We start from the raw sequence: 25,684 nt of genomic DNA on the forward strand, positions 1-25,684 counted from the left end.
GTTTTTATTCAATAAAATTTTAATTCTGCATTTCAATTTTGCTATTCATAAATACAATTCACAAATACAAATGAAATTTAGAAATTTCAAACCATTTATGATTGTAATAAAATACTACCAGGAAAACAATTAATATTTAAGTCTATATTTGCAAAAAGGTAATGCTTTCATATTTAAACTCTAACAAAGCAAAACAATCTTTATGATAATAAAAACAGAAAATGCTGGAAATACAGATCAGTACTGATGAAAGGTCATTAACCTGAAACATTAAATCTGTTCCTCACTCCACAGATGCTACCTGATTTTTTGAATATTTCCAACATTTTCTGCTTATATTTCAGATTTGCTTTTGTATAACTTTTGTGACGGTCCGCTGTCAAGAAATTAAATTTATGTTAAACATGTATTTGACCAGTTCAATAATGTCGGTATCAAAGGACATACCTAATGTTAGTTTCATAATATCGTGTTCTGGTCCGGAAAGTAGTTGGGAAAAGAAATTAAGGTTAGGAAATGCAATGTATTACAATGCATTTATAGTTCCAAAAATGATATTTTTCAAGAATGAAACTGATCTTTTAAATTTGAAAAATAAAACTGACCTTTTAAATTGGACTGTAAAATTCTGAAATCTAATACTAATTATTGCCTGAAAATTAATGTTGGTGGTAAATACATACATTTATTACATTCAGATGACATCCCTTTGCCCACTATTTCTGTTATATTTGACGGCATGTCACTGATCGTGTCGTTAACAACAATTTCTAGTTTTATGAAACAGCTGTCATCTAAGGATATTCTCTCAAAATATTTCAGCTGTAAATTGATACTCCAGACTATGTTGCATTCCAAACTACACTATGAAAATGTTGTCAATATTTAGTGCGGCATGCTGGCACAGTGGTTAGCACTGCTGCCGCACAGCACCAGGGTCCCAGGTTCAAATCCGGCCTTTGGTGATTGTGTGGAGTCTGTTCGTTTTCCCCGTGTCTGCGTGGGTTTCCTCTGGGTGCTCCGGTTTCCTTCCACAGTCCAAAGATGTGCAGGTTGGATGTCTTGGTCATGCTAAATTGCCATTTAGTGTCAAAGGATGTGCAGGTTGGTTGGGGTTACAGGGATAGGGTAGGAGAGTTGGCCTTTCAGAGGGTTGGTACAGACTCGATGGGCCGACTGGCCTCCTTCTGCACTGCAGGAGTCTATGATTTTGTCAGTTTTTTATTTGCTCGTACCTTGCCTCACCAGGATCAGTACAATCATCTTTCCCACAGTCAATTTAGTTAACTTTCAAAGAATGGTACAGATCTAGCAATGATGCTGTGGAGAAATCTATTTATTACTGCCTCAACCCTACCCCCTCCTGCTTGCTTTTTTTCTGTCTTCACCCTTGCTATTGTTGGGTTGCTAATCATGGTTCAATGATGTCATGATTTCACAATGGAACATGCAGAAGAGGCAAGTTCCAAGAACTACTTCAGCTGATACAAGGATTGAACATGTGCCTTTGGCATTACCAAACATCACACTCTAACCAACTGAACTAACCAGTGCTCCTTTTTGCTTTATAACCAAATAAAATGGAATCCTAACCATTTCTGTGATTAAGACAATTAAAATGAATTATAAAACGTAGGGGATGCTAAAATATAGCATTTGTCCTTTTATTTTCACGTTTCAAATGCAGTTCATGAACATTTATGGAGTAAACATCTCTGGTTGTGTATTGCTGAAAAAAGATGCTATCGAAGCTTTTCGTCTTGCACGCATCATGATCATTTAAAGGGAGCAAGAATTCCAATAGTAAAGGGAACAACAATTTATACTGCATGGGAAGAGAGTGCTGATTGGTTGGGAAGAGAGTGCTGATTGGTTGGGAAGTCAACTCTGATTGGTAGAGGTGTTGCCTTGGAGAATGCACCGGGGAACAATTAACCAACAAGCTTTTGTTCAAACTGTTCAGGTCGACTCCAATTGGCAAATGGTTAAGTTCCATACAAAATAGAATCAAAGAATCATAGAATGGATATAGAAAAGGAGGCCATTTCACCCATCAAGCCCATGCTAGCACTTTGTAAATGCAATTTAGCTAGTTCCACTTTCCCTCCCTTTCCCCATAGTCCTGTAATTAATTTTTCAGATGGAAGCCTTCAGTAAAGAACTCGATCCTACATTTTAAATTACTTTTATAAGTTTACATGCAGCTATATAATTTGTGAAACTGATTGTTGCCGATCCTCAAATAGTGCCACAAGATCTTTTTATACCCAATGTGAGAGGGTTGATTTGATCTCAATTTAATGTTTTATCTGAAAGACAGCAGCTCCCATAATGCCTGGGCTTCAACCAATAACCTTTTCACTCAAGTGAAGTGTTCAACTGAGTCAATTGATGTATGTTAAAATAATGGCTTGTCAAACACTTGTTCATTTAGGCATGACTACTCTAAATTCATTTCTAATTTCTGAATTGAGAATAACAATGATTTTCAAAATCACGCTAAAAATTGTATTTAGTGGTATAGAAAATTGATCTTCTTGATGAGCAAAGTAATAATACCTGTTGAGATTTTAAGTGCAAGTCTGACCTTTAATGAAACTTAATTAATGGCTACCAAATGCTAGTGTGTCATTGTTGATACTCAGGAATCTACATTCGTAGCTGAAATTACCTAGCAATTACAATATATAATGCTGCCAGGACCAGCACAAATCATGAACTCATTTTAGGCCAACTGATGTGACTGTATTTAAGACAGGCTATTAATCTTTCCGTTGGCACTATTGCAAGCTTGGAAATTGTAGTGGACATTCAAAACCAAGATTACCAGCATAAGTTTCAAACTGGCAGAAGCTCAACTGGCCATTAACCCAATTTTTGGGATGTCTGATGTGTATTTCATGCAAATTCCTCAATCTCACCAATGGAGCAACCACTCTGTTGGCATTTTAAACAGACGCAATTGGGATTGCAAGCACAGGGCTTGTACTGCAAAACTGGCAGAAATGACACCACTGATTTGATGAATTAATGATTAAGTTAATATTGCAGAAACTGTACAGAAGGGGACTGTTGCGGAAGAAACAAAAACACATTTTCCACAAAGATAACAGCTAACCTGACAGGAAGTAACAGGAGGCCACGATCCAAATTCGAAAGAACATGGTTGATTTGCAGGAAATTACCGCCGTGGCGGACAGCTTTACAATAAGTGCCATGAAAGCACTGAAAGCATCTCCAAAGAACTGACGTGCTTTTCAGCAAAACCGATTGCCATTACTGCTGTCAGATTAGACTCCAGTCAAGGCTATATTTCAAATGGGCAAGATTAGAACACTGTAAATGTGGTGTGTGACAACAGCAATATTGCCAACTCCTCTTCAAATAACTACAGGTTTAATTATATTTAATTACAGATTTGCATTTTAATCACAGATTTAATTGCATGGCAAATGATTATTATGCTGTATGGCAAGAAAATACACCACCTGCTGAAAAGCCAGGCAATCATCACAAACTGGCTTTCAATGGGTAACACGAATTCAGCAACTCAGAAAATTGTTGCTATAGACAGCACAATTTCTATTGGCGCAAGTAATTAATCCAACAACAATTTCTGGTGAAGATATAATCTTGAATCTTAACTCCCATTGCCCAATGTTTTGTAATTTTAGGCCCTTTATTCCTTTTCTATGACCCATCCACAGTGCACTAGTGGTGGAGGAATCCCACAGGTTGGAGCACCATTCTGTTGTATTTTTGATGGTGATTAGCTTCTTGGGTGTTGTTGCAGCTGCATTCATCCAGGTGAATGGGGAACATTGCAATTACTCCTGACATGAGGCATGTATCTGATGGAGAGCTTTTGAGGCATTGACAGATGAGTTGCTCATTACAGAATTTCTATCCTTTATCCTGCTCTTGTAGCCACTGTTTAATATGGCTGATTGAATCCTGCCTGCGATCGATGGGAACCTCTCCGGGATTAAAAATAAATTAATCATTTACGGGATACGGGCGTCACTGGTTAGGCCAGCATTTATTGTCCATCTCTGGTTGCCCTTCAGAAGGTAGTGGTGAGCTGGCTACTTGAACCGCTACAGTCCCTGAGGTGTAGCTACATGCAGAGTGCTGTTAGGGAGGGAGTTTCAGGATTTTGACCCAGATGTTGATGATGGTGCCATTGAACACTAAGGGGATGAGCTTTCTCTTGTTCAAAATGGTAATTAGCGGGAAGTTATCTACTGTAGTATGCGTCTTATATACCAAGTGTCACCCTGGGCTATTGTAGGTTGGTATGGGCTGCTCCAATATCAAGGGACTGTGAATGGAGCTCAATCTTAGCATTCCCAACTATGATAGCGGTAAGATCATGAATGAAGTATAATTCCTTCAGAAACTTTGTTAAGAAAGTCAACTTACCTTGGAGGCGCAGGCAGAGGTCAGGCACGCCAAGTCTCAACAGATCTCAGAGTTTCTGCGCATGCGAAGATCGAGAGTAGGCTGCACTTGAGCAGTTCTGTATTTTTATGTCCTTTGACACCAGCATGCAGCACGTGAAGCAAACCCAAGTCATTTCACCTAGAGTGTCACACCACTGAAGATTTGTCCCAGGCAAGGACAGGGTGCGCTCCAAAACGGAGGGAAGCAGGGGAAATTCCAAGAGAAGAGGCCCAGGCAGGGACAAAAAGAAGTCCCAGCTAAGTTCAATGGAAGGGAAAGGGCTGTGATTCGCAGACTTTTGGTGAAGAGGGTGCAGGGGAAGCCTTGGTAATTGAAATGGGCTGAGGGGAAGCTCTGGTAATCAAAGTGGGCTCAGGGAAGCCCTGGTAATGAAAGAAGGTTCAGGAGAAGCTCTAAAGATCCAAGAAGGCAGCTGAAGGTTGGTGACTCCATGCTGTGGGTCATTGAGACAAAGGTATCCTTTTGGAGCAGTAGTATTCTCCTCAGTGTGGCTGAAAAGGTGAAATTGTAATTGTGAGCTGGTAATTGGGTGCACACTTGGGAATCCAAGAGACAAGATTGAAACCCTGCAAAGTGGGCTACCATTGTATCCGTTCTAGTTGGAGCAACTTTTGGAAACAATTTCCAGGTAAGGAGAATTCCCAGGGGAAGACTGGAATCCTTCATGAGAGAAATGGAGTTTCAGTGAGACTGGTTGACCTACAGTGTAATTAACACCTGGGTGGGTTGTTCAGAAATCCATGGACTCTGTATTTGTTGCATTTGTTTTTAGTGTGTTAATTCACTTGTACCCCATATTAATACTAAATGTCAAAGTAGAACATAGATATTGTGGATTGTTTTTTCTTTCTGACCTCCCATAGTAAATTTTATTTTTGTTTGTTTGGCATTTGTGGAATTTTGTGAGCCTTATTCACTGTGCAAATGTCTTGAATCTCAAACGTAGGATGGAATTTTACAGCCTCTTTCACCAATGGGATTTTCTGGTCCCTTTGAAGTCAATGGACTTTTAGAACATAGAACATACAGTACTATTCGGCCCATCGAGTCTGCACCGACCCACTTCCACCCTATCCCCGTAACCCAATAACCCCTCCTAACCTTTTTGGACACTAAGGGCAATTTAGCATGGCCAATCCACCTAACCTGCACGTCTTTGGACTGTAGAAGGAAACCGGAGCACCCAGAGGAAACCCATGCAGACACAGGGAGAACGTGCAGACTCCGCACAGACAGTGACCCAGCAGGGAATGGAACCTGGGACCCTGACGCTGTGAAGCCACAGTGCTATCCACGGTGCTACCGTGCTGCCCATAGTTTGCTGCATTTTATGGCCCTGCCCTGGCCATGACAGGGCTGGAAAATTCCACTCTTTGTCAACTTTAAACAAAAAGTTATTTGTCCCTAACCTGAGCTTAGAAAAAGCTTGGGGATCAGATCAAGGATTATAACAAACTCCTGCAGTGATACCCTGTTTTATCCCCTTCAACAACCACAACAATCTTCCTTTGTTTCAGAACTGACTGAAGCCATTGGAAGATTTTAGCTTTAATCACCTCAATGACTTAAATTTTTGCTCGGGCTTTTTGGCACCATACTAGTGCCTGGGAACGATTTCCTTAATGGAATTACAAATGTTACACAAGCACAAGCTATTGTTTTTGACAACATCCCAAACTTTTTTATAATTTGCTTCAATCAGGACATGATCACTAGGAAATAATATACTGGCCCAGATCTTCCATTCTCCAGATGGCTGTACCGTGAACATACCCAGGAAGGTACGTTGAGGGACCCCTTGGAGGAGGATCCCATGCACTGAATACATGGAAATTGACTGGTAAATTTCAACTTCAGTTGGGCAAATCCTGGAACCCTCTGAAACTATGATTTAATTCAGAGACTTTGGATGGTAATGACTTACTTAGCAGAATAGTTACCCAGGAAAAGTTAGAAGGATTAAAACTAGTTCTAATTCCCAGGTAATTATAGAATTGACCTAACCTTTATTGAATCATCCAAATACCCATCTGACTACCCCCGACACCTCGATTATCTCTCCCACTCCATGATGTTAGTGCGGCACGGTAGCACAGTGGTTAGCACAAATGCTTCACAGTGGCAGGGTCCCAGGTTTGATTCCCAGCTTGGGTCACTGTCTGTGCGGAGTCTGCACGTTCTCCCTGTGTCTGCGTTGGTTTTCACCAGGTGCTCCGGTTTCCTCCCACAGTCCAAAGATATGCAGGTTAGGTGGATTGGCCATGATAAATGGCCTCTTTCTGCACTGTAAATTCTATGTAAATCTATGACTATCCACCTGACCTCCCCAACTACACCTCCCAACCCGACAACTACCCGCCTCACTCCTGACTATACTCCCGACCCCACGATTACCACCTACCCCCAACCACCCACAACCCAAATCTTGTCCAGCACCCCCCCACAATTACCCTCCTGACCGCCCTGAAATCATCTACCCCCCAAACCTCGACCACAGCCCCACATTCTGATTATGCACCCGAATACACCCTCAGCCCTGCCCAACCAAAACACCCGCAACCCATGCTACCCACTTACCTTACATTCCGACCTTCTCTCCCTAGCTTGTCAAACTGGCTGGGACACTTAAACTTACTGAAATACAGCTGCTACTGCTGTAAGAAGGGGCACAGCTCCATTTCCTCCTCGGCTCTGGGGCAAGGACTCTGGAGCTAGTATGCTGCATATTTCGTAGGAGGCCTGGATCGAGGTCTGGGTGAGAAATGTAGAGCTCCAATGTAGGGTAAATGAATAGGAGTGGTGTAGCAATCCCCGGTGTTCGTCACTCCATGGAAGATTCGGCTCACTGTTTGTACATCGGAAAGATTTGCATTTTGAATATATTATTGTGGAGCTAATGTAAAAGTGGACGCCTCCGTAGGACAACGATGATTGAGTCCACTTCTCAAGGTGTTATTGTAGAAAGATACTTTGGAATAATGAAAACTGCTAATCCTTTAAAATAACCAGTGTGGCGCGTCAAGAAATGCAAAATAGCATTTGCACTGGAACAAAGTGACTGAAAATTGTTTCTTAATGTTTTCTCGATATAATTCAGAGAACGGTATATTTTGATTGAAATAGTTTGGTGTAGTGCCATTATTGGTAGTATAAATTGGATAACTCCTGAAATCAAGCACAGGGATTGCAATATGTGGTTAACCCAATACATATCAAACGAATGCAGGCAGCCTGCTGCTTCGTGCTGCTTACTGATTATAATCATTATAGCCTACATCCCAGCACAGAATGTGTTGTTTGTAGTTGCAAGATTCAGCAGGGGAGGCCAAGCTTTTGTGAAGCCAGTATCACTTAAATCACACCTGCACTATCCAAGACCAGATTACACCTTTTAAAGATGAGGTGCATACGGACTGCAGTAAGGAGGTTAGAGACAAGTGAGAAGCTTGAGAAATGGCCCAACAGGCTAGAGAATGTGTGCTAAGATTTCTCCAATGCAGTACGAGAGGCTTTGGAGCAAGAGGTGCAAGGAAGCCCTCCAGCAAGATATTGAGGAAGCAATGGGAATCGGTACGATCAATGCCAGGACTCTAGCCCTGAGGTGCAGCACTAAAGAAAGTTTAATAACCTCGCACAAGTGGTCAATGTCAGTGAAAGCATCTGCAAGTCATACCAAACTGCACGACTCGCCTCACTAATCGATTTACCACACCCTCTTCACTTCACTACCAATAATGTCCATCAACAATGACTCCTGTCTCACATATAGCCTCACCTCATTCTCATAAACTTTGCACCAATGCAATCCACACATTCAGTGCTCACAGCTTGTACACACTGCCAGCTCTTCAAACACTCACTGGCACACTTCCCTCTCATGCAGAAAGTGGCCACAATTGCACCACCTAAGCACTGTGGACAGACACAGCTGCATATTCCTATCTCCAGGGGGGGGATATGGTACTGGAAACTGTCATGATATGCAGACATGCAGATAATGATATACTGACAGGCAGCTAATGAACACCGCTGTCAGGACAGAGCACAGGACATGACCAATGAGCAGGCAGGACACTCAGGGGTGGTATCTCACTATAAAAGGCACGAGGCACTCACACTCTGCCTCTTTCCACTGATGAACATCTACAGAGTGAGTCAGGGTGTATGTATAATATCACACCTCCAGCACGTGGCTAAGAGCTAGCTGGTTCAGTCAGACAGAGTAACCACACTTAGGTTAGCAGAGAGTCGAACTCATAGAGAACTGTGCTAACTGTGCTACTGGTTCAATAAATCAGATTGAACTAACTTCAAGGTCTGCAGTATCTTTTGGTTAAAGCTGCATCCAGTTGCAGCCTGTGTTATCCCAGAGTACATAACACATCAGAAACCATTAACATGGCCATGACTAAGGTTGGGCCAGCAGTGGGGCTGAAATCATCAAGGATGTCCGTCCGTTCTAACAAAACTCACCTCACATCAACACCCCCCCCCCCCGCAGCCCTCAATCTATTCAGATTTTCAAACTGCAGATGATGTAAGCAGGGGCCTTTTGCCTTCCCTCACTCCGATTACCCTCGAGCATGTCTCTTTCCAGCTACCCCAAAACCGCTGCCTGACCAGGTGGGAGGACGGGAGGCTGAAACACTTAAGGAGCAAAATGCTGATGAACTCAACTCACATTCGCAGCCATCAATTCAGATGCTGCTGCTGTGCAAACTTCAGAAAGTAACTTAGAGGCAGGCTCTACACTTGTTCAGTGGATTGCAACCAACCGAAGGAGAGAGGATAAAGGATATGCAAGATTTCTGGAGGGCAAGGTCACACACAAGTCCCACTGAAAAGGGCTCATGAGAACTTTGATTGAACAGTGTAGAGAAAAAGACTGATGGACATGCACACAGAAATATTTGGTGCATTTGTAGGTCTGCCAGAAAACCTATGGTCAATGTCAAGAAGCATGGAGTAGTCTATAGAAATATAGAATCTCTACTGTGCAGAAGGGGGTCATTGAGTCTGCACCGACCCTCTGAAAGAGCATTCTACCTCGGCCGACTCCCCCGCCCTATCCCCGTAACCCCATCTAACCTGGACACTAAGGAGTAATTTAGCATAGCCAATCCATCTGACCTGCACATCTTTGGACTGTGGGAGGAAACCAGAGCACCCAGAGGAAACCCACGCAGACACGGAGAGAACGTGCAAACTACATACAGACAATTACCCAAGGCCGGAATTGAACGCGGCATGTATAAGGACATTGCTAAACCACTTAACATTATCAAACACCGATATGTGTATTGTTTCAATCATTCTTCTGCCTTATTATAATAATTTTTAATCTAAATTATTTTATAATAATCAATTTAATCTAAACATATGTAATCCATGGAATACGGCGGCACATCAAGGATGTATAATCCAGGAGTACGGGAATACTCCCAACAATCTGTCTAGTCTGCACACTTCTGCAGCATGCATGTGATGCATGCATGCACTAATACCCTTACCAAAATGGGCATTGCTAGCTAGGCCAGCATTTATTGCCTATCCCCAATTTCCTTTGAGAAGGTGATGATGGGATTCTTGAACTGCTGCAGTCCATCTGGTGTAAGTACACCAATAGTGCTGTTAGAGAGGGTGTTTCAGGATTTTGACTCAACAACAGTAAAAGAACAGCAATATGGTACTAAGTCAGGTTGGTGTGTGGCTTGGAGGAGAACAAACAGGTGGTTCCCGTGTGTCTGCTGCCCTTGTCCTTCAAGATCGCACAAGTTGTGGGTTTGGAAGATGCTGTTGAAGGAGCCTTGGTGAGTTACTGCAATGCATCCTGTAGATGATACACACTGCTGTCACTTCCATTGGTTGTGGGGACTTTGAATGTTTAAAGTGGTGGATGAGGTGCCAGTCAAACAGCTTGCTTTGTCCTGGATGGTGTTGAGCTTCTTAAGTACTGTTGGAGGTGCACTCATCCAGGCGAGTGAAGAGTATTCCATCACACTCCTGACATGTGTTTGTAGATTGTAGAGAGGCCATGGGGAGTCAGGAAGTGAGTTACTTGCCACAGGATCCCAGCCTCTGATCTGCTCTTGTAGCCACAATAATAAATGGCTGGTCCAGTTCAGTTTCTGGTTAATGGCAACCCCAGGATGTTGATAATGGAGATTCAGCTACAGTAATGCCATTGAATGTCAAGGGGCGATAGTTGGATTCTCTCTTGTTGGAGTTGGTCATTGCCTGACACTTGTGTGACGCAAATGTTACTTGCTACTTATCAGCCCAAGCCTGAATGTTGTCCATGTCTTGCTGTATATGGGCATGGACTGCCTTAGTGTCTGAGGAGTTGTGAATGGGTGCGGGACATTGTGCAGTAATCAGTTAACATCCCCACTTCTGACCATTGATGAAGCAGCTGAAGATGGTTGGGCCTAGGACAATACACTTAGTTTTTCATCTGATTCCCATTGACTAGTTTTGTTGGGGCTACTTGACGCCACACTCAGTCATACTACTTTTATGCAGTCACTCTCACCTCACCTCGTCTCTGGAGTTCAGCTCTTTTGTCTATATTAGGGCCAAGTCTGCAATAAGGTCAGGAGCTGAGTAGCCCTGGTAGAACCCAAACTGAGTCTCAGTGAGCAGGTTATTACTAAGTGCTACTTGATAGTACTATCAACAACATCTTCCATCACTTCACTGATGGTTGAGAATAGACTGAATTGGCCAGGTTGGACTTTTCCTGCTTTTTATGGACAGGAGGACATACTTGAGCAATTTTCAATTGCCAGATTGATGCCCGTGCGGTAATTGTACCGGAACCGCTTGGCTAGGGGCACAACTAATTCTAGACTACAAGTTGTCAGTACAATTATCCACATGTTGTCTAATGCCTTTGCAGTATCCAATGCTTTCAGCTGTTTCTTGATGTCAGGTGGAATGAATCAAATTGTCTTAAGACTAGCATATATGATGTTGGGAACCTCCAGAGAAGATTGTGATGAATCATCCACCTGGCACCTGTGGCTGAAGATAGTTGCGAATGCTTCAGTCCTACCCATACCGTCATAGCTTTTTGATGAGGACGAGGTCAAGTAGCTTTTTCCCTCTTGTTGGTTCCCTCACCACCTGCTGAAGATCCAGTCTAGCAGCTATGTTCTTTAGGCATTGGCCAGTTCGGTCAGGAGTGTTGCTCCCAAGCCACTGATAGACATTGATGTCTCCACCCAGAGTACACTCTGGGCCCTTGCCACCCTTAGTGCTTCTTGCAAGTGGTGTACTCCTCCAACATGGGTACAAATCCATCAGCTGAGGAGGGGTGGTAGGTAGGAATCAACAGGAGGTTTCCTTACCCATGTTTAATCTGATGCCGTGAGATTTCATGGTGTCTGTACAGTGAATGAACACGGCCAGCAAAGTACATAATTGTTTATAATTTTTGAAAATGCTTATAAAAAGATTTTTTTTAAAAAAAGCTTTTATGGTGTCGAAGTCAATGCTGAGGACTCCCAGGGCAGCCCCTGCCAGACTGCATACCATTGTGCCACACCCTCTGGTGGGTCTTCCTTGCAGATAGGCTAGGACGTACCTAGGGACATTGTCTGTAAGGTATGATTCGATGAGTATGACTATGACAGGTTGCTACTTGACTTGTCTATGGGACAGCTCTCCCAATTCTGGCACAAGCCCTCAGATGTTAGCAAGGAGGACTTTGCTGGGTCGGCAGGGCTGGGTTTCCCGTCATCATTTCCGGTGCCTAGTTCGATGCCATTTTTATTCCTTTCCATCGGCTTTGTAGCGGTTTGATAAAAGTACGCGGTTTGCATATCCATTGCAGAGGACATTTAACATTAACTTTTCTGCTGTGTGTCTGGAGTCAGGATGGCAGGTTACATTTCCTAAAGGGGCACTTGTGAACCAGATGGGTTACTACGACAATCAACAATGGTTTCATGGTCATATTACTGAGATTAACTTTGAATTCAAGATTTTAATAATTGAATTTAAATTCCACCAGCTGCGGTGGGATTTGAACCCATGTCTGGGTCAGGGTTTATGGATTACTAGTCCAGTGACATTACCACTACACCACCAGCTATCCCATTGTTTCTTCAATAAACAAACAACGCTAAAAGTAGTTTCTATTCCTATTTATTCTTACAATAAACTAATAGGAAATCTGCTTTGACTAAATTACAGTTATGATCAATCGATTTACTGACAAATTTAAATTTCCTCACTGGAATAAATTTTAAATCCCCCAATTGATGCACAACAAAACTGAACTCTTGCTCTTTAGATTCATTAATGACCTGATAATTAAGTAGAGAAACAGTATGTTCATTATTTGAAATTGACATGCTTAAAAGTTTTCAACTATCAGGAAGCAAATTTCTTCAATTAAAAGAGCAAATGTATTTTGTTAATTGTGTGTGTGCGTGTGTTATTTAATTAAGTTGGGGAAATGTCTGACATGGAACTACAGTTAGGAATTTGAGTTAGGGACCTGTTTTTTTCAGCTGTTGAATTTCAATGGGGAATAAAAGACATTTACACCTTGCTAAGATTTTATATGTAAACAAGGGCAGGTAATTAAATGTTATTTGTCCCAAAAATGGGGGGAATAGGAAAGACATGAAAGGTTTTTATATTTTGGAAGTGTTAAGTTCAAAGGAATGTTGAGAACAATGGAATCAAATAGGAAAGAGAAAAAGCATAAAAGGACTTGTAAGAAGAGATGGAGAGCTGATTTGAAGTTGGCTGTGTGAGGAGGACCTCCTGGAAACAGCTCTGGGCTGAGAGAAAGTGCAGGTTAAATCTGCCACCCAGTCAAGCCAGAAGGTTTTGGGTTACGAAAAGCTGTCTTGTTTCTAAGGTTTTGGGATTTCTATAGCAAAATGGATGAGCATTTGAGAGGTCATGTGTTATACATTTATTAAAGTGACAGCAGTTTGCCTTTGAGAATATTACTGCATTTTTATAGTTAAACATCTATAAGGAGTATTGCCTGGAATGTATTTACTTGTGGATCTGACCAAGTGGGGAGTCCTTTGGGGGAAAGTTTTGTAAGACTATTTTTAACTTTGTAACTGTAATTTTGTGTGCTTATGTTTTCTTTTCTTCTTGTTAATTAACCTTTATTTTTAATTCTAACAATTCCAACCCTGTCACTGGACTTCTTGCTGCTGATATCTGTGTGTTTACTTGTTTTCAGAATACATAAAAATAGGAATGGCTTATAAGCCAAGTTTCCCTCTGGATTTGGTTCACTCAGCAAATAGCATCTGCTGTTGTCACAAAAAGAGAAACAATTTAGACTTTTAAAGGCAGATTTCAGAATTTTTCCTATTTAATTTAAACAGTTGCTTATTAAGTAAATTGGTGAATATTACTTGGTCCTGCATACTGTTAACAATTAACTAATTTCAATTTAAAAACAACTCATTGTTTTCTTTACAGAAAAAAATTAAAATTAAAAACTCTTACCTTCTGCTGCTTGACTTCCTTTGTTTTTCAACGCACAATGTGTGGGAGTTGCAATTTTTACCACTGGCTTGCTCACGTCTTAAGGAGCTGGAGTGCTTTCCATTTGCAATTTTGGACACATTGGCATTATTGAGATTGGCATTGGTGGAATTTGGTGAGATCTTTCCTGATAAACTGTTAAATTGGTTATGAGATATAGAATTCGCAAAATTGGTGGAAGGAGGAGATTTGTCAGAATCATCTATTGGCGGAGTTGAGGGCCGTTTGACCTGCAGGGGCCGCTGTGTAGCATTTGTTTGCTGGAACACATTTTGTTCTTCTCCAGACACATGGTTGACATGGTTGCCGAAGAGGCCACCACTTCTCTGCAACATGACAAAAGATAAATAATTACAATTGAGTTTCATTAAGAATTAATAAAACTGATCTTTAATCAGTGGTAATCTGTCATTTAATTAGTGATTTATTTAAAGCTCTTACAATAAATAAAATCTGCATTGTATTGAAGGGATTGAATCTGAAGATTCAAGGCACCCTAGTCCACTACTGCACATGTGACAGGATGGGACTTCTAACTTCCAGTCTGATGTAGCCCTAACTCTATCCTTGAACCTGGAGTCAAGGTCTCAGGATCATTTGCATGAGGGTGCACCTGTTTCATAGTGCCATTATTGAGGCATCTGCCCTGATTGAAGAAAAGGTAGCCAGGATTTGACACTGGCACCTTGCTGTTTCAGCCAAAGATTATGCACATTTAAAGTTGCCATATCACTGCAGTTATGAGACCCATTTCAAACAGGATCCAGTCCTGGCAGGAAAGCACAATTTGGGCAGCATTTAATGAGATACACTGGGTTGTGTCCTGTTGTCAGGAGAGCCAGCGAGAGCCCCAAGTTGTCTCTTTTCAGGAAGGTCTGGCAAATTAAGTTTCAGTCAGGCTCTTAACAGGGCAGACGCGGACCTTTCCAGGGATCAAACACCCCGTCAAGACCTGCGGGCCAATCAGAGGTTAGCAGCATTTCCTTGTTCGGCAGCGCCACTGGGCAGTGATGGCTGGTTCCTGTACCACACCCACCTGAGTCGAGGATATCCAAGGCACGTAGGCACAGCTGAGTGATGGCAAGAGGGTGGAGGTCGCTGGGTAAGGGTCACACGGGATAGGGGCAGCAGCAAGGGCAGGTAGGTGGTCCTCAGAGGATCTCCCTTCCTGATGCCGTGTTCCTTGATCAGGCAATTGTGCCAGATTCCATTCCTCATTTCATGCTGTATACTTAGTGTTGGAGCCACTGCAGGCAGAACAGATAAAAAATGTAATGCAAAACTTCACCAGTCCTGCCTCTTCTGAGAAAAGGTGGATGCAAGCAGCATCTGGCCTCATGTACAATGGAATTTGCCTACTCCTGCAGCCAAGTGTGTCCTCACTCCCCCCCCCCCCCCCCCCCCCCCCCACTACAGAAATTTCAGTCATGGTGTTAGAAGTGACAACCTCATTAGCAGTAAACCAATTAATAAAAGTTCTGATTACAGCTATGCAGGAAATATCTTCTTATACTTTGATGCAAATTAAATAAAATCAATTAGGTTAAAAACAAAAATAAGAGTAACAGACATGTACTGCTTGAAGAGGGATGAATAACGAACAAACAGTGCAAGCTTGAGTGAATGTGGATGGATTCCTTTCACATGCAGAATGGAACTAATTGAATTGCATAACGTATATTTGGTTTGTTTTTTAAATTATGGGCCAATTTAGCATGGCGTGGCCAATCCACCTACACTGTACATCTTTTTAGATTGTGAGGGTGAAACCCACGCAGACACGGGGAGAATGTGCTAACTCCACACGAACAATGACCCGGGGCCGGGATCAAACCCGGGTCCTCGGCGCCGTAAGGCAGCAGTGGTAACCACTGTGCCACCATGCCGCCCTAACATATATTTAATTAAATGCTATTTTTCTTTCTCATTTGGCTCAGACTTTTAACGGAAATAATTGTAAGTGCAACTGAAAACGTCCCATTATTTTATTTGATTTAACTGTGCCACAGTATTAGATAAGTCTAAATCGTGGCTTCATTGTGTATCGTGATATTGTCATCTCATGACATCATGGATCCCCTGTGGAGTTGACACGGTCAAAGCCATTCAATAGTGATTTGTTGCTATGCCAATTTCAATTTTTGTTCGTTTACATTATCTCTGCCACCTCAGTCTGCCTGCATTAACTCTCTCCTGTCTTTTAAATTAGACTGCTAGACTTTACAGCGATGATTTGAAGTTATATGAATTCTTTATCTTTAAGTGCATTTGAAGAAACCCTTAAGTGTAAATTCCTGTTGTGCTTGTTAAACCTAAATGGTCTGATATTGTTGAGTGAAGGAGCAAATTGTTTAGATCAGTAATTTTCATTGCTTTTGATGACAACACATTTTTCGAAGCTGGATACTGAAAGGGTATTTTACAATTTTTCATGACACTGGGATGCTCGTTTACATCAGTGAGCCTATCAATAAGGGTTGGTCACTTCTGAGCAATTTATGCTGAAAGAAGCACTGACGTTCATCAAAAAAGTGGGAAGTTTGAGCTAAATGGCCTCTTCTTTGTAACAATTTTCTGTGTCACAAACAGAAATATAAACCAATTCCCAATTTAATAGGACAGTTATTTGTCGCAGCTACAGGATACCCATTGCAGTGGGATACTGAAGAATTAACGATTTCAGCTTTCGCTGGTGTCCTCATTAGAAAACTTCCAACTTGAGTAAAGCATATCCAGCTAGAAATTCTGATTGGGTGGTATTGCAAACAGGTGGTATCACTCTGCCATCTGTTATTTGTCTGTCTGGTATTTAGTAATAGCATAGATACCAATCCTGAATTATTCATGAAATCCCGCCTTCTCAACCTTGCCCCTTGCCTGAGGTGTGGTGATCCTCAGGTTAAATCACCACCAGCCAGCTCTCTCCCTCAAAGGGGAAAGCAGCCTATGGTCATCTGGGACTATAGTGACTTTACCTTATCATTAGATACCAATCAAGAGAAATTCCTATCTCACTGAGTAATGTTGGGTGAGTTTTGTTAGCCAGGATATACTGGCTATACTCAATTTGGAGTTCTATCTTTCTCTGATACTCAAAGCAACATAGTGCTATGCAAGCAAGTAATATTGTATATCACACATGACAATGCATGCACACTGCTACTCTCAAGTTCAATGGATGCAAGAACACCCACTGTATCTAACCAGAAGCATTATATCTACTTACCAGTATGACAAGAACCAACATGTAGTATAAGACTTACACCAGCATGTGATGATAAATGGTGACGGCAATATGCACCATCATCTAGTAATGCAGCTGTACCATGTTTTACCAAGGACTTAAAGGTATTATGCCAGTTCTTAGTGTTTTGGGACTACACCACTGATAGACCACCACTTAATTGATTTTCAGTTAATGTGGTCATGAATGCTCTGTAAAAATCCTAAAATGTAAAGAGCTGTTTCCAAGGCAACTGAGTTTTTGAGTTTATATCTGTAAGTAAATTAAAGTAAGCCAAGAGTTTTATTCTTCTAAAAGGAGAATTTCTGAATTCAGATGATTCCTTCGCAGAAATTTGTCTGAAGTATTCGTTCAGGTAAAATACTTTTGAGCCATCATAACAGTCACGAGGTGATTTGTGTAACTGAATGTTACTTGAGGGAACAACAAACAGAAGTTACTAAAGGGATGTTAACTTACTCTGTATATATCCTCATCCTCTTCTGGAGTCCCCTCTATAATATCCTCTTCCTGTAGATCACATGAAATTGCTCTACGAATTTCTGGTCCAATGTCATGTAGAGTTCTAAGTCCAGCCTATAAAATAAAATGCATCATCTAGAAACGTGACTTCATAGTAATACCCCAGATGCTTTTCTGGTGACATGCAGTGTCCTCCACTGAGCAACTGGGTAGGATGACTGCTTCTGGGCCTGTGCTAATGTTATTTTTCAGCTAACCAGGGAAGGTACATGAGAGTGATGTGGATTCAGATCCCTCTCCCTTCCCACAAGGAAACATCTTCCTGATAACTCAACTCATTTGGAAAACTGCAGGCTTCAACTGACATCCTCTCACTTTGTGGCACAACTTGCTGAAGCACAAGGTTACTTCATCAATGTTATCTAATGTTTGGAGCAGACGGCTGGATTCATGAGCCACACACAATGTGTGTGTGGGCTGTATGAGTATACAAAATACAAGCATTCCATACAGAAGAAAGTCCAAGTCCTCCATACAAATAAACTATAATTGCCCTTGCAAAAATTAACTATAGTTTGTGAAAGTATCCACTTTTATTAGCTTATCCAAGATGTTGCCTGCTTTCATGCTGTGAATTCTCTACCAACAGAAAGTCAGCCATTGAGAAGTGAGTGCTGTATCAGTTGTGAACTGTAACTTAGAGCCATGTGAGCAGTGAAATCGTGCAGAAATAAAAAAACCTATGGATTGCTCATCAAATTGTTGGTAGATTTGGAATTACTGAATCATATAAATCAGCTTGATAGGCCAAGAGCTTCAAATCCTTCTGAATGAGAGAAGGTGCATAAATTATGAGAGGTTGGCCAGTTCCTATGTCACCCCCACCTAAGAAAGCCTCTTCCCCTACCTTGCGCTCAGAAAGCTTGTATACACCAGACACGGAAAAAGGTAGAGTAAAGCAGGCAACAAGACAGCCACCACTATCTCAGATGTGGCTGGCATACAAAACACAGCCAAGGTCCATGGCCAGCAAAATGACAGCAAACTTTCAGCCAAACCCTAGATTCCATCCTCAAAAGAATCACATGGAAGGAGTCATAGGTGAGCTGTCATAATCCTGAAACAAAGTACATACACTAAGAGGGAGACTGCGGCAAACTACGTTGACATTATTCAATACATGTTATGCACTTGGTTTGTAAATTCTGTTGAGTATGATTTTATGCTGATGATACCCACATCAGCATCATTGCTCCTGTGTCTCAGACTGCATCCAGTCCTAAATGAGCCACAATTTCTTCTCATAAACACAGGGGAGTCTGAAGTCATTGTTTTCCATGCCTGCCACAAACTCCATTCTCTAAACACCGATTCCACCCTTACTTAGTGGCCACTATCGATAACAGAACCCACATTAGACCTTATTTGGGAGATTTGTTGCCTCCACAGACAGATGGGGGTGTGGGGGCAAGAAGGTGATCTGAAAGGCTGTGTAGTCAGGGAAGTACTCGTACTTCTCCTGGCTCGACAGGAATGAATTATGTTTAAAGAAACCTACCAGCCACTGAAGAATCCTGAAGGTTTGGTTCCTGTGTCACTGATAAGGGCATTTAGCAGAAGGGATCGAAAACAGGCATTAGGTCCCTCAGTTACATGCATAAGGCAAACAATACCTGTTTTAGATGGCTGGCATGGACACCAGAAAAATGCACTGACCTAATATCGGGTGGACATCTTTCAGACATAATATGGGAGCAAGACATTAGTTCTGAAATTGACCCTGGATGTATCCATTGTGTAAAGCTGACACAAAGATTTCCAATTTCTGCCTCAATGAATGAGAAACATTTCTTTATGGTTGGAGGTGCTGAAACGTAGCAATTTTATCCAGATGCTTGTTATTTTTATTGTCTTATTATAGATATTTCAGCACAAGGGGAGGACATTCAGCCAATTGTGACTGTCCTGGCACGTTCCACATTTTAGATATCTACTTTTCATTTCTGCGCTCTATTCCCTGTGCCCTCGGTTTCTTCTTCACCTGTTTTCCTACTTCCCTCCTAAACATTATGATCGAATCAGCAATCACTTGTGGTAATATACTGTACACTCTAATAAACTTCTCAGTTGGGGAGGAAGATGGTAAATTGAACCTCACTGTGTCAATTTTGCCGGCACAGGTTGGAGTAAAAAGCACCAATTTTCTGGTGTTGCCTCCCGTGTCTGAAATGCATCCATTGCCATACTGAGCATTCAAATGACCCTGGAGGCCACCTCAAACAGGAACTACGCTCCTTCCTCTCCCAGAAATTCATTTATCTAGGTATACTTCACTCAGGGTTTTAGATTCTACAATGGCTTAATCAGCAGGCATTAAAAGAACCACTGGAAGCAGCCACTTTAAATGATAAACACTTTCTTTTAAACTGATACATGTGAAGCTGGGAAAAAGCAGGCATTCTCAAGCTGCCTCTTCTGTACCACCATGGGCTGCTGGTGCTTCATGTTCCCATTCTCTTCTTCATTACTTTACTTGAGGTCCATGGCTGGCAAGGAAGATGGCCCAAATCGTTCCTCTCAAGCCAGTGAGCGGCCTCTGAACACCTGATTAGTGTCTGCAGCTTGCTAGAAAAATGCTGATGACACTGGGTCTTGGGCTTATGGCATGTGCTTCCAGCATGCCAAACATCATCACCTGAAACCGGGTCGGGGGAGGGGGTGCAGGAAATTACACAAGCATCTGACGATTTGAAGAATGGGGACCTAAAGCACCAAGTTCTTGATATGTTTGGTGGGTGTGCTCGCAGTTTGATTGCTGGGGCACAGTGTTGAGAAGAGACATAATTTCTTGGTTGGTGCTTTAGAAGTGAAGATTCAGCACCTTGCCTGAGGAAAGTGGTTCTCTTGTTTATATATTACTAGAAGTGGGACAAAAGTCTAATTCCCATGTGCAAGCATGGCAGCTTCCTCTAGTGAGAGAGCCCATAAAAAGACTATGGGTGGAATTCGCCCATGCCCCCGGGCACTCAATGACATGTGTGGGGGTGGATGGGGGTTGAAGTGGGCAGGGGAGTGAGAGGAGGAGTATTTGCCGGGGGCCCAAAAATCAGTTTTACACTAGCATGAATTTTCCACGGGATCTTCTGCTGCCACCCACCCACCACGGCAGATCGGGAAACCCGCTGGGGGACCACCAATGGAGACCCGACCACCCATGCCAGATTCTTTGTGGCACCAATATGAAACATGCTTGGAACAATATGGCATGCACATGTCGAGACTCACCTGAACACATCCTGGAGCTGCCTCCAGAGTTAAGGATGGAGGCCACCCGCAACGCTGGACTGGAACACCACTGCAATGGGTGGGGGAAGAATCTGCAGGTGGACCTTCCAGGTTCGGTGTCCTGGAGGGGGTCCATCTTCCAGCCTCAAAATGTTCCTGGAGATCAATTTAATTTATCAGGAGATCCATCTTCCAGCCTAAGTGTGTTCCCAGAGATCCATCTTCATTGTCAAGAGGTTCACCTTCTTACTTCAATTTGGGTCAGTGATGTTGGACTCCTTCTCAATGTGGTGCTCGGATAGGATAGCAGACAACACCATCAGACCAGCTCTGCCACGGAATACGGCGTAAAACACCTCGTTGCATAATTAATGAGTTCAGGACTTCCGGGTGCGGCGATGACCAGCTGAGTCGCACGTTTCGGCAGCTCCCGGTGGAACGGACTTTTGGGCTCTTAATAGGAGCCCCATCGGCAATTTTAACGGCAAATAACACTGTGCGGTAATCCAGAAGGGAATCCCCCCTGGACACGGATGGAAAAAAGAGAGGAAAGTAGCCGGATTGCGGTGGATCCTCTAGAGCAGCGGCCAGGAAGGCAGGCACAAAGCAAGATGGCGTCGGAAGGAGGCAGTTTAATATGGGGCCCTGACCAACAAGAGTTCCTGCGGCGTTGCGTAGATGAACTCAAAAAGGAGATGAAGAAGGAGCTGTTGGCCCCGATATTACAAGCGATTGAGGGGCTAAAGGAGGAGCAAAAGACCCAGGAACAGGAGCTTCGGGTCGTGAAGGCAAAGGCTGCTGAGAATGAGGACGACATACAGGGCCTGGTGGTGAAAACGGAGATCCACGAGGCACAACACAAAAGATGTGTGGAAAGGCTGGAGGTGCTGGAGAATAATGCGAGGAGGAAGAACCTAAGGATTCTTGGTCTTCCCGAAGGTGCAGAAGGGGCGGACGTCGGGGCATATGTGAGCACGATGCTGCACTCGTTAATGGGATCGGAGGCCCCGACTGGTCCGCTGGAGGTGGAGGGAGCCTATCGGGTTATGGCGCGAAGACCGAGGGCTGGAGAAATTCCTCGAGCAATAGTGGTGAGATTTCTCCGATATAAGGACAGAGAGATGGTCCTCAGATGGGCAAAGAAAACTCGGAGCAGTAGGTGGGAGAATGTGGTGATCCGCGTATATCAAGATTGGAGTGCGGAGGTGGCGAGAAGGAGGGCAAGCTTTAATCGGGCCAAGGCGGTGTTGCATAAAAGGAAGGTCAAATTCGGAATGCTGCAACCGGCAAGACTGTGGGTCACACATCTAGGGAAACATCACTACTTCGAAACGGCAGATGAGGCGTGGACATTTATTGTCGAGGAGAAGCTGGAGTGAGCGGGCCAGAAAAAGAACGTTTAGGACAAAAGTGGGGGGGGTGAATTTGTGGGATGAAGGGGGGAAAAGGGGGAAGAGAGGACTTCCCAAGTTGTTAAACCTGCGACCCTGTAACTTCTCTCTCTTCCCCATGTCGTGGGGGAGGGGGTGAGGGAGGATGAGGAGCTGAGGGTGCCGGCCATTGGGGGCGGGGCCAAAAGGGAAGCGCGGGCTTTGTTCCCGCGTTATGGTAATCATGGCGGGAACAGGGAAGCAGGCAGGAGGGGGCCTCGCACAGTGTGAGCCGAGGTCACGGGGGGAAGCCGAGGTCGGCCAGAGTTTGCTGACTTCTGGGATCAACATGGGGGGTGCAATTACGCTAGCTTGGGATCTAGCGGGGCGGGGGGAGGGTTAACTGGGTTGCTGCTGCTGGGGAGAAGGGGGAGCTGGTATGGAAGGGGGGGTCGGGGCGGGGGAGCGCCGCCTGGGGGGGATACAGCTACGTGGGAACCGGGTGAGGAGCTGGATTGAAAAAGGAAATGGCTAGTTGTCAGGGGGGGGGGGGGGGGGGTAAGGGGGTAAAGAGCCCCCCAACCCGGTTGATCACGTGGAATGTGAGAGGGCTGAACGGGCCGATTAAGAGGGCACGGGTACTCGCACACCTAAAGAAACTTAAGGCAGATGTGGTTATGCTTCAGGAGACGCATCTGAAGCTGATAGACCAGGTTAGACTTCGCAAAGGATGGGTGGGGCAGATGTTTCATTCGGGGCTAGATGCAAAAAACAGGGGGGTGGCCATACTAGTGGGGAAGTGGGTAATGTTTGAGGCAAAGACTAAAGTGGCGGATAGTGGGGGCAGATACGTGATGGTGAGTGGCAAACTGCAAGGGGAGGCGGTGGTATTAGTGAACGTGTATGCCCCGAACTGGGATGATGCCAATTTTATGAGGCGTATGTTAGGACAAATCCCGGACCTAGAAGTGGGGAAGTTGGTAATGGGTGGAGACTTTAATACGGTGCTGGACCCAGGGCTGGACAGATCGAGGTCCAGGACCGGAAGGAGGCCGGCTGCAGCTAGGGTGCTTAAGGATTTTATGGAGCAGATGGGAGGAGTAGATCCCTGGAGATTTAGTAGACCTAGGAGTAAGGAGTTTTCGTTTTTCTCCTATGTACACAAAGTGTTTTCACGAATAGATTTTTTTGTTTTGGGAAGGGCACTGATCCCAAAGGTGACGGGGACGGAGAACACAGCTATAGCCATTTCGGATCATGCTCCACATTGGGTGGACCTGGAGATAGGGGAAGAAAAACAACAGCTTCCACCCTGGAGAATGGACATGGGATTATTGGCAGATGAGGGGGTGTGTTTAAGGGTGAGGGGGTGTATTGAAAGGTACTTGGAACTTAATGATAATGGGGAGGTACAGGTGGGAGTGGTCTGGGAGGCACTGAAGGCAGTGGTTAGAGGGGAGCTGATATCTATTAGGGCACATAAATGAAAGCAGGAGGGTAGGGAAAGGGAGCGGTTGTTGAAAGAACTTCTGAGGGTGGACAGACAATACGCGGAGGCACCGGAGGAGGGACTGTACAGGGAAAGGCAAAGGCTACATGTAGAATTTGACTTGTTGACTACGGGTAATGCAGAGGCACAATGGAGGAAGGCACAGGGTGTACAGTACGAATATGGGGAGAAGGCGAGTAGGTTGTTGGCCCACCAACTGAGGAAAAGGGGAGCAGCGAGGGAGATAGGGGCGGTGAGAGATGAGGAGGGAGAGATGGAGCGGGGAGCGGAGAGAGTGAATGGAGTGTTCAAGGCATTTTATGAAAGATTATATGAAGCGCAGACCCCGGACGGGAAGGAGAGAATGATGTGCTTTCTGGATCAGCTGGAATTTCCTAAGGTGGAGGAGCAGGAGAGAGTGGGGATGGGAGCACAGATTGAGACGGAGGAAGTAGTGAAAGGGATTGGGAGCATGCAGGCGGGGAAGGCCCCGGGACCAGACGGATTCCCAGTTGAATTCTATAAGAAATATTTGGACTTGCTGGCCCCGCTACTGATGATAACCTTTAATGAGGCGAGGGAAAGGGGGCTGCTGCCCCCGGCTATGTCAGAGGCAACGATATCACTCCTCCTAAAGAAGGAAAAAGACCCGCTGCACTGCGGGTCATACAGGCCCATTTCCCTCCTGAATGTGGATGCTAAGATTCTGGCCAAGGTAATGGCAATGAGGATAGAGGATTGTGTCCCGGGGGTGGTCCATGAGGACCAAACTGGGTTTGTGAAGGGGAGACAGCTAAATACAAATATACGGAGGCTGCTAGGGGTAATGATGATGCCCCCACCAGAGGGGGAAGCGGAGATAGTGGTGGCGATGGATGCCGAGCAAGCATTTGATAGAGTGGAGTGGGATTATTTGTGGGAGGTGTTGAGGAGATTTGGCTTTGGGGACGGGTATATCAGGTGGGTACAGTTGCTGTATAGGGCCCCGATGGCGAGCGTGGTCACGAATGGACGGGGGTCTGACTATTTTCGGCTCCATAGAGTGACGAGGCAGGGATGTCCTCTGTCCCCGTTATTGTTTGCATTGGCGATTGAACCCCTGGCCATAGCACTGAGGGGTTCCAGGAAGTGGAGGGGAGTACTTAGGGGGGGAGAAGAACACCGGGTATCTCTGTATGCGGATGATTTGTTGCTATATGTGGCAGACCCGGCGGAGGGGATGCCAGAGATAATGCGGATACTTGGGGAGTTTGGGGATTTTTCAGGGTATAAACTAAACATGGGGAAAAGTGAGTTATTTGTGGTGCATCCGGGGGAGCAGAGCAGAGAGATAGAGAATTTACCGTTGAGGAAGGTGTCATGATATTCAAACACACACATCATGATAGACACACCAACAGACAAATCAGAACACACAACACCACAACCAATGACAGAAAGATATAAAAGCACAGGCACGACCCCTGGTGGTCAGCATTAGCTGCAGAGGAGAACCAGGACACATCTATTGCCAAACACACTCAGGGAGACAGCACGTGCAGAGTATCCAGAACGAACTGTATTATAAGAGTTATAATAAAATAGAGTTGTACCACATACAACTGTGTTGGCTCATCTGTGCACCAGAGCACCCAACACCACATGGTACAGGAGTGGATCGATACCTGCCGGCATACCTCAGTGTACAGAGACAACCAGCAGTGCCCAGGCATGGTGTACGAGCTCCCGGTTCCGCAGGCGCTCCAGTGCGACGGCGACCTCCACGAAAACTGGCGGCGATTCCGTCAAATGTTCGAGTTGTTCCTGGCGGCAGCTGAACTCAAGGACCTGGATGATAAGGAAAAAATT

The 25,684-nt window shown here is 44.1% G+C and overlaps 1 protein-coding gene across 1 annotated transcript in view; it reads right to left on the reverse strand.

Annotated features, from left to right (window-relative positions):
- Window positions 1-25,684, reverse strand: part of cacna1db (calcium channel, voltage-dependent, L type, alpha 1D subunit, b) — a 1,216,201-nt gene that overhangs the window by 32,542 nt on the left and 1,157,975 nt on the right. The window contains exons 43-45 of the mRNA XM_072472487.1: window positions 17,690-17,806; window positions 13,948-14,312; window positions 448-474 (exon numbers count right to left, since the gene is read on the reverse strand). Coding sequence (XP_072328588.1) covers window positions 448-474; window positions 13,948-14,312; window positions 17,690-17,806 — 509 coding nt within the window. The remainder of the gene's footprint in view (window positions 1-447; window positions 475-13,947; window positions 14,313-17,689; window positions 17,807-25,684) is intronic.

The sequence above is a fragment of the Scyliorhinus torazame genome, chromosome 13 (genome assembly GCF_047496885.1).
Source record: "Scyliorhinus torazame isolate Kashiwa2021f chromosome 13, sScyTor2.1, whole genome shotgun sequence".
In the NCBI taxonomy this organism is placed as follows: Eukaryota; Metazoa; Chordata; class Chondrichthyes; order Carcharhiniformes; family Scyliorhinidae; genus Scyliorhinus; species Scyliorhinus torazame.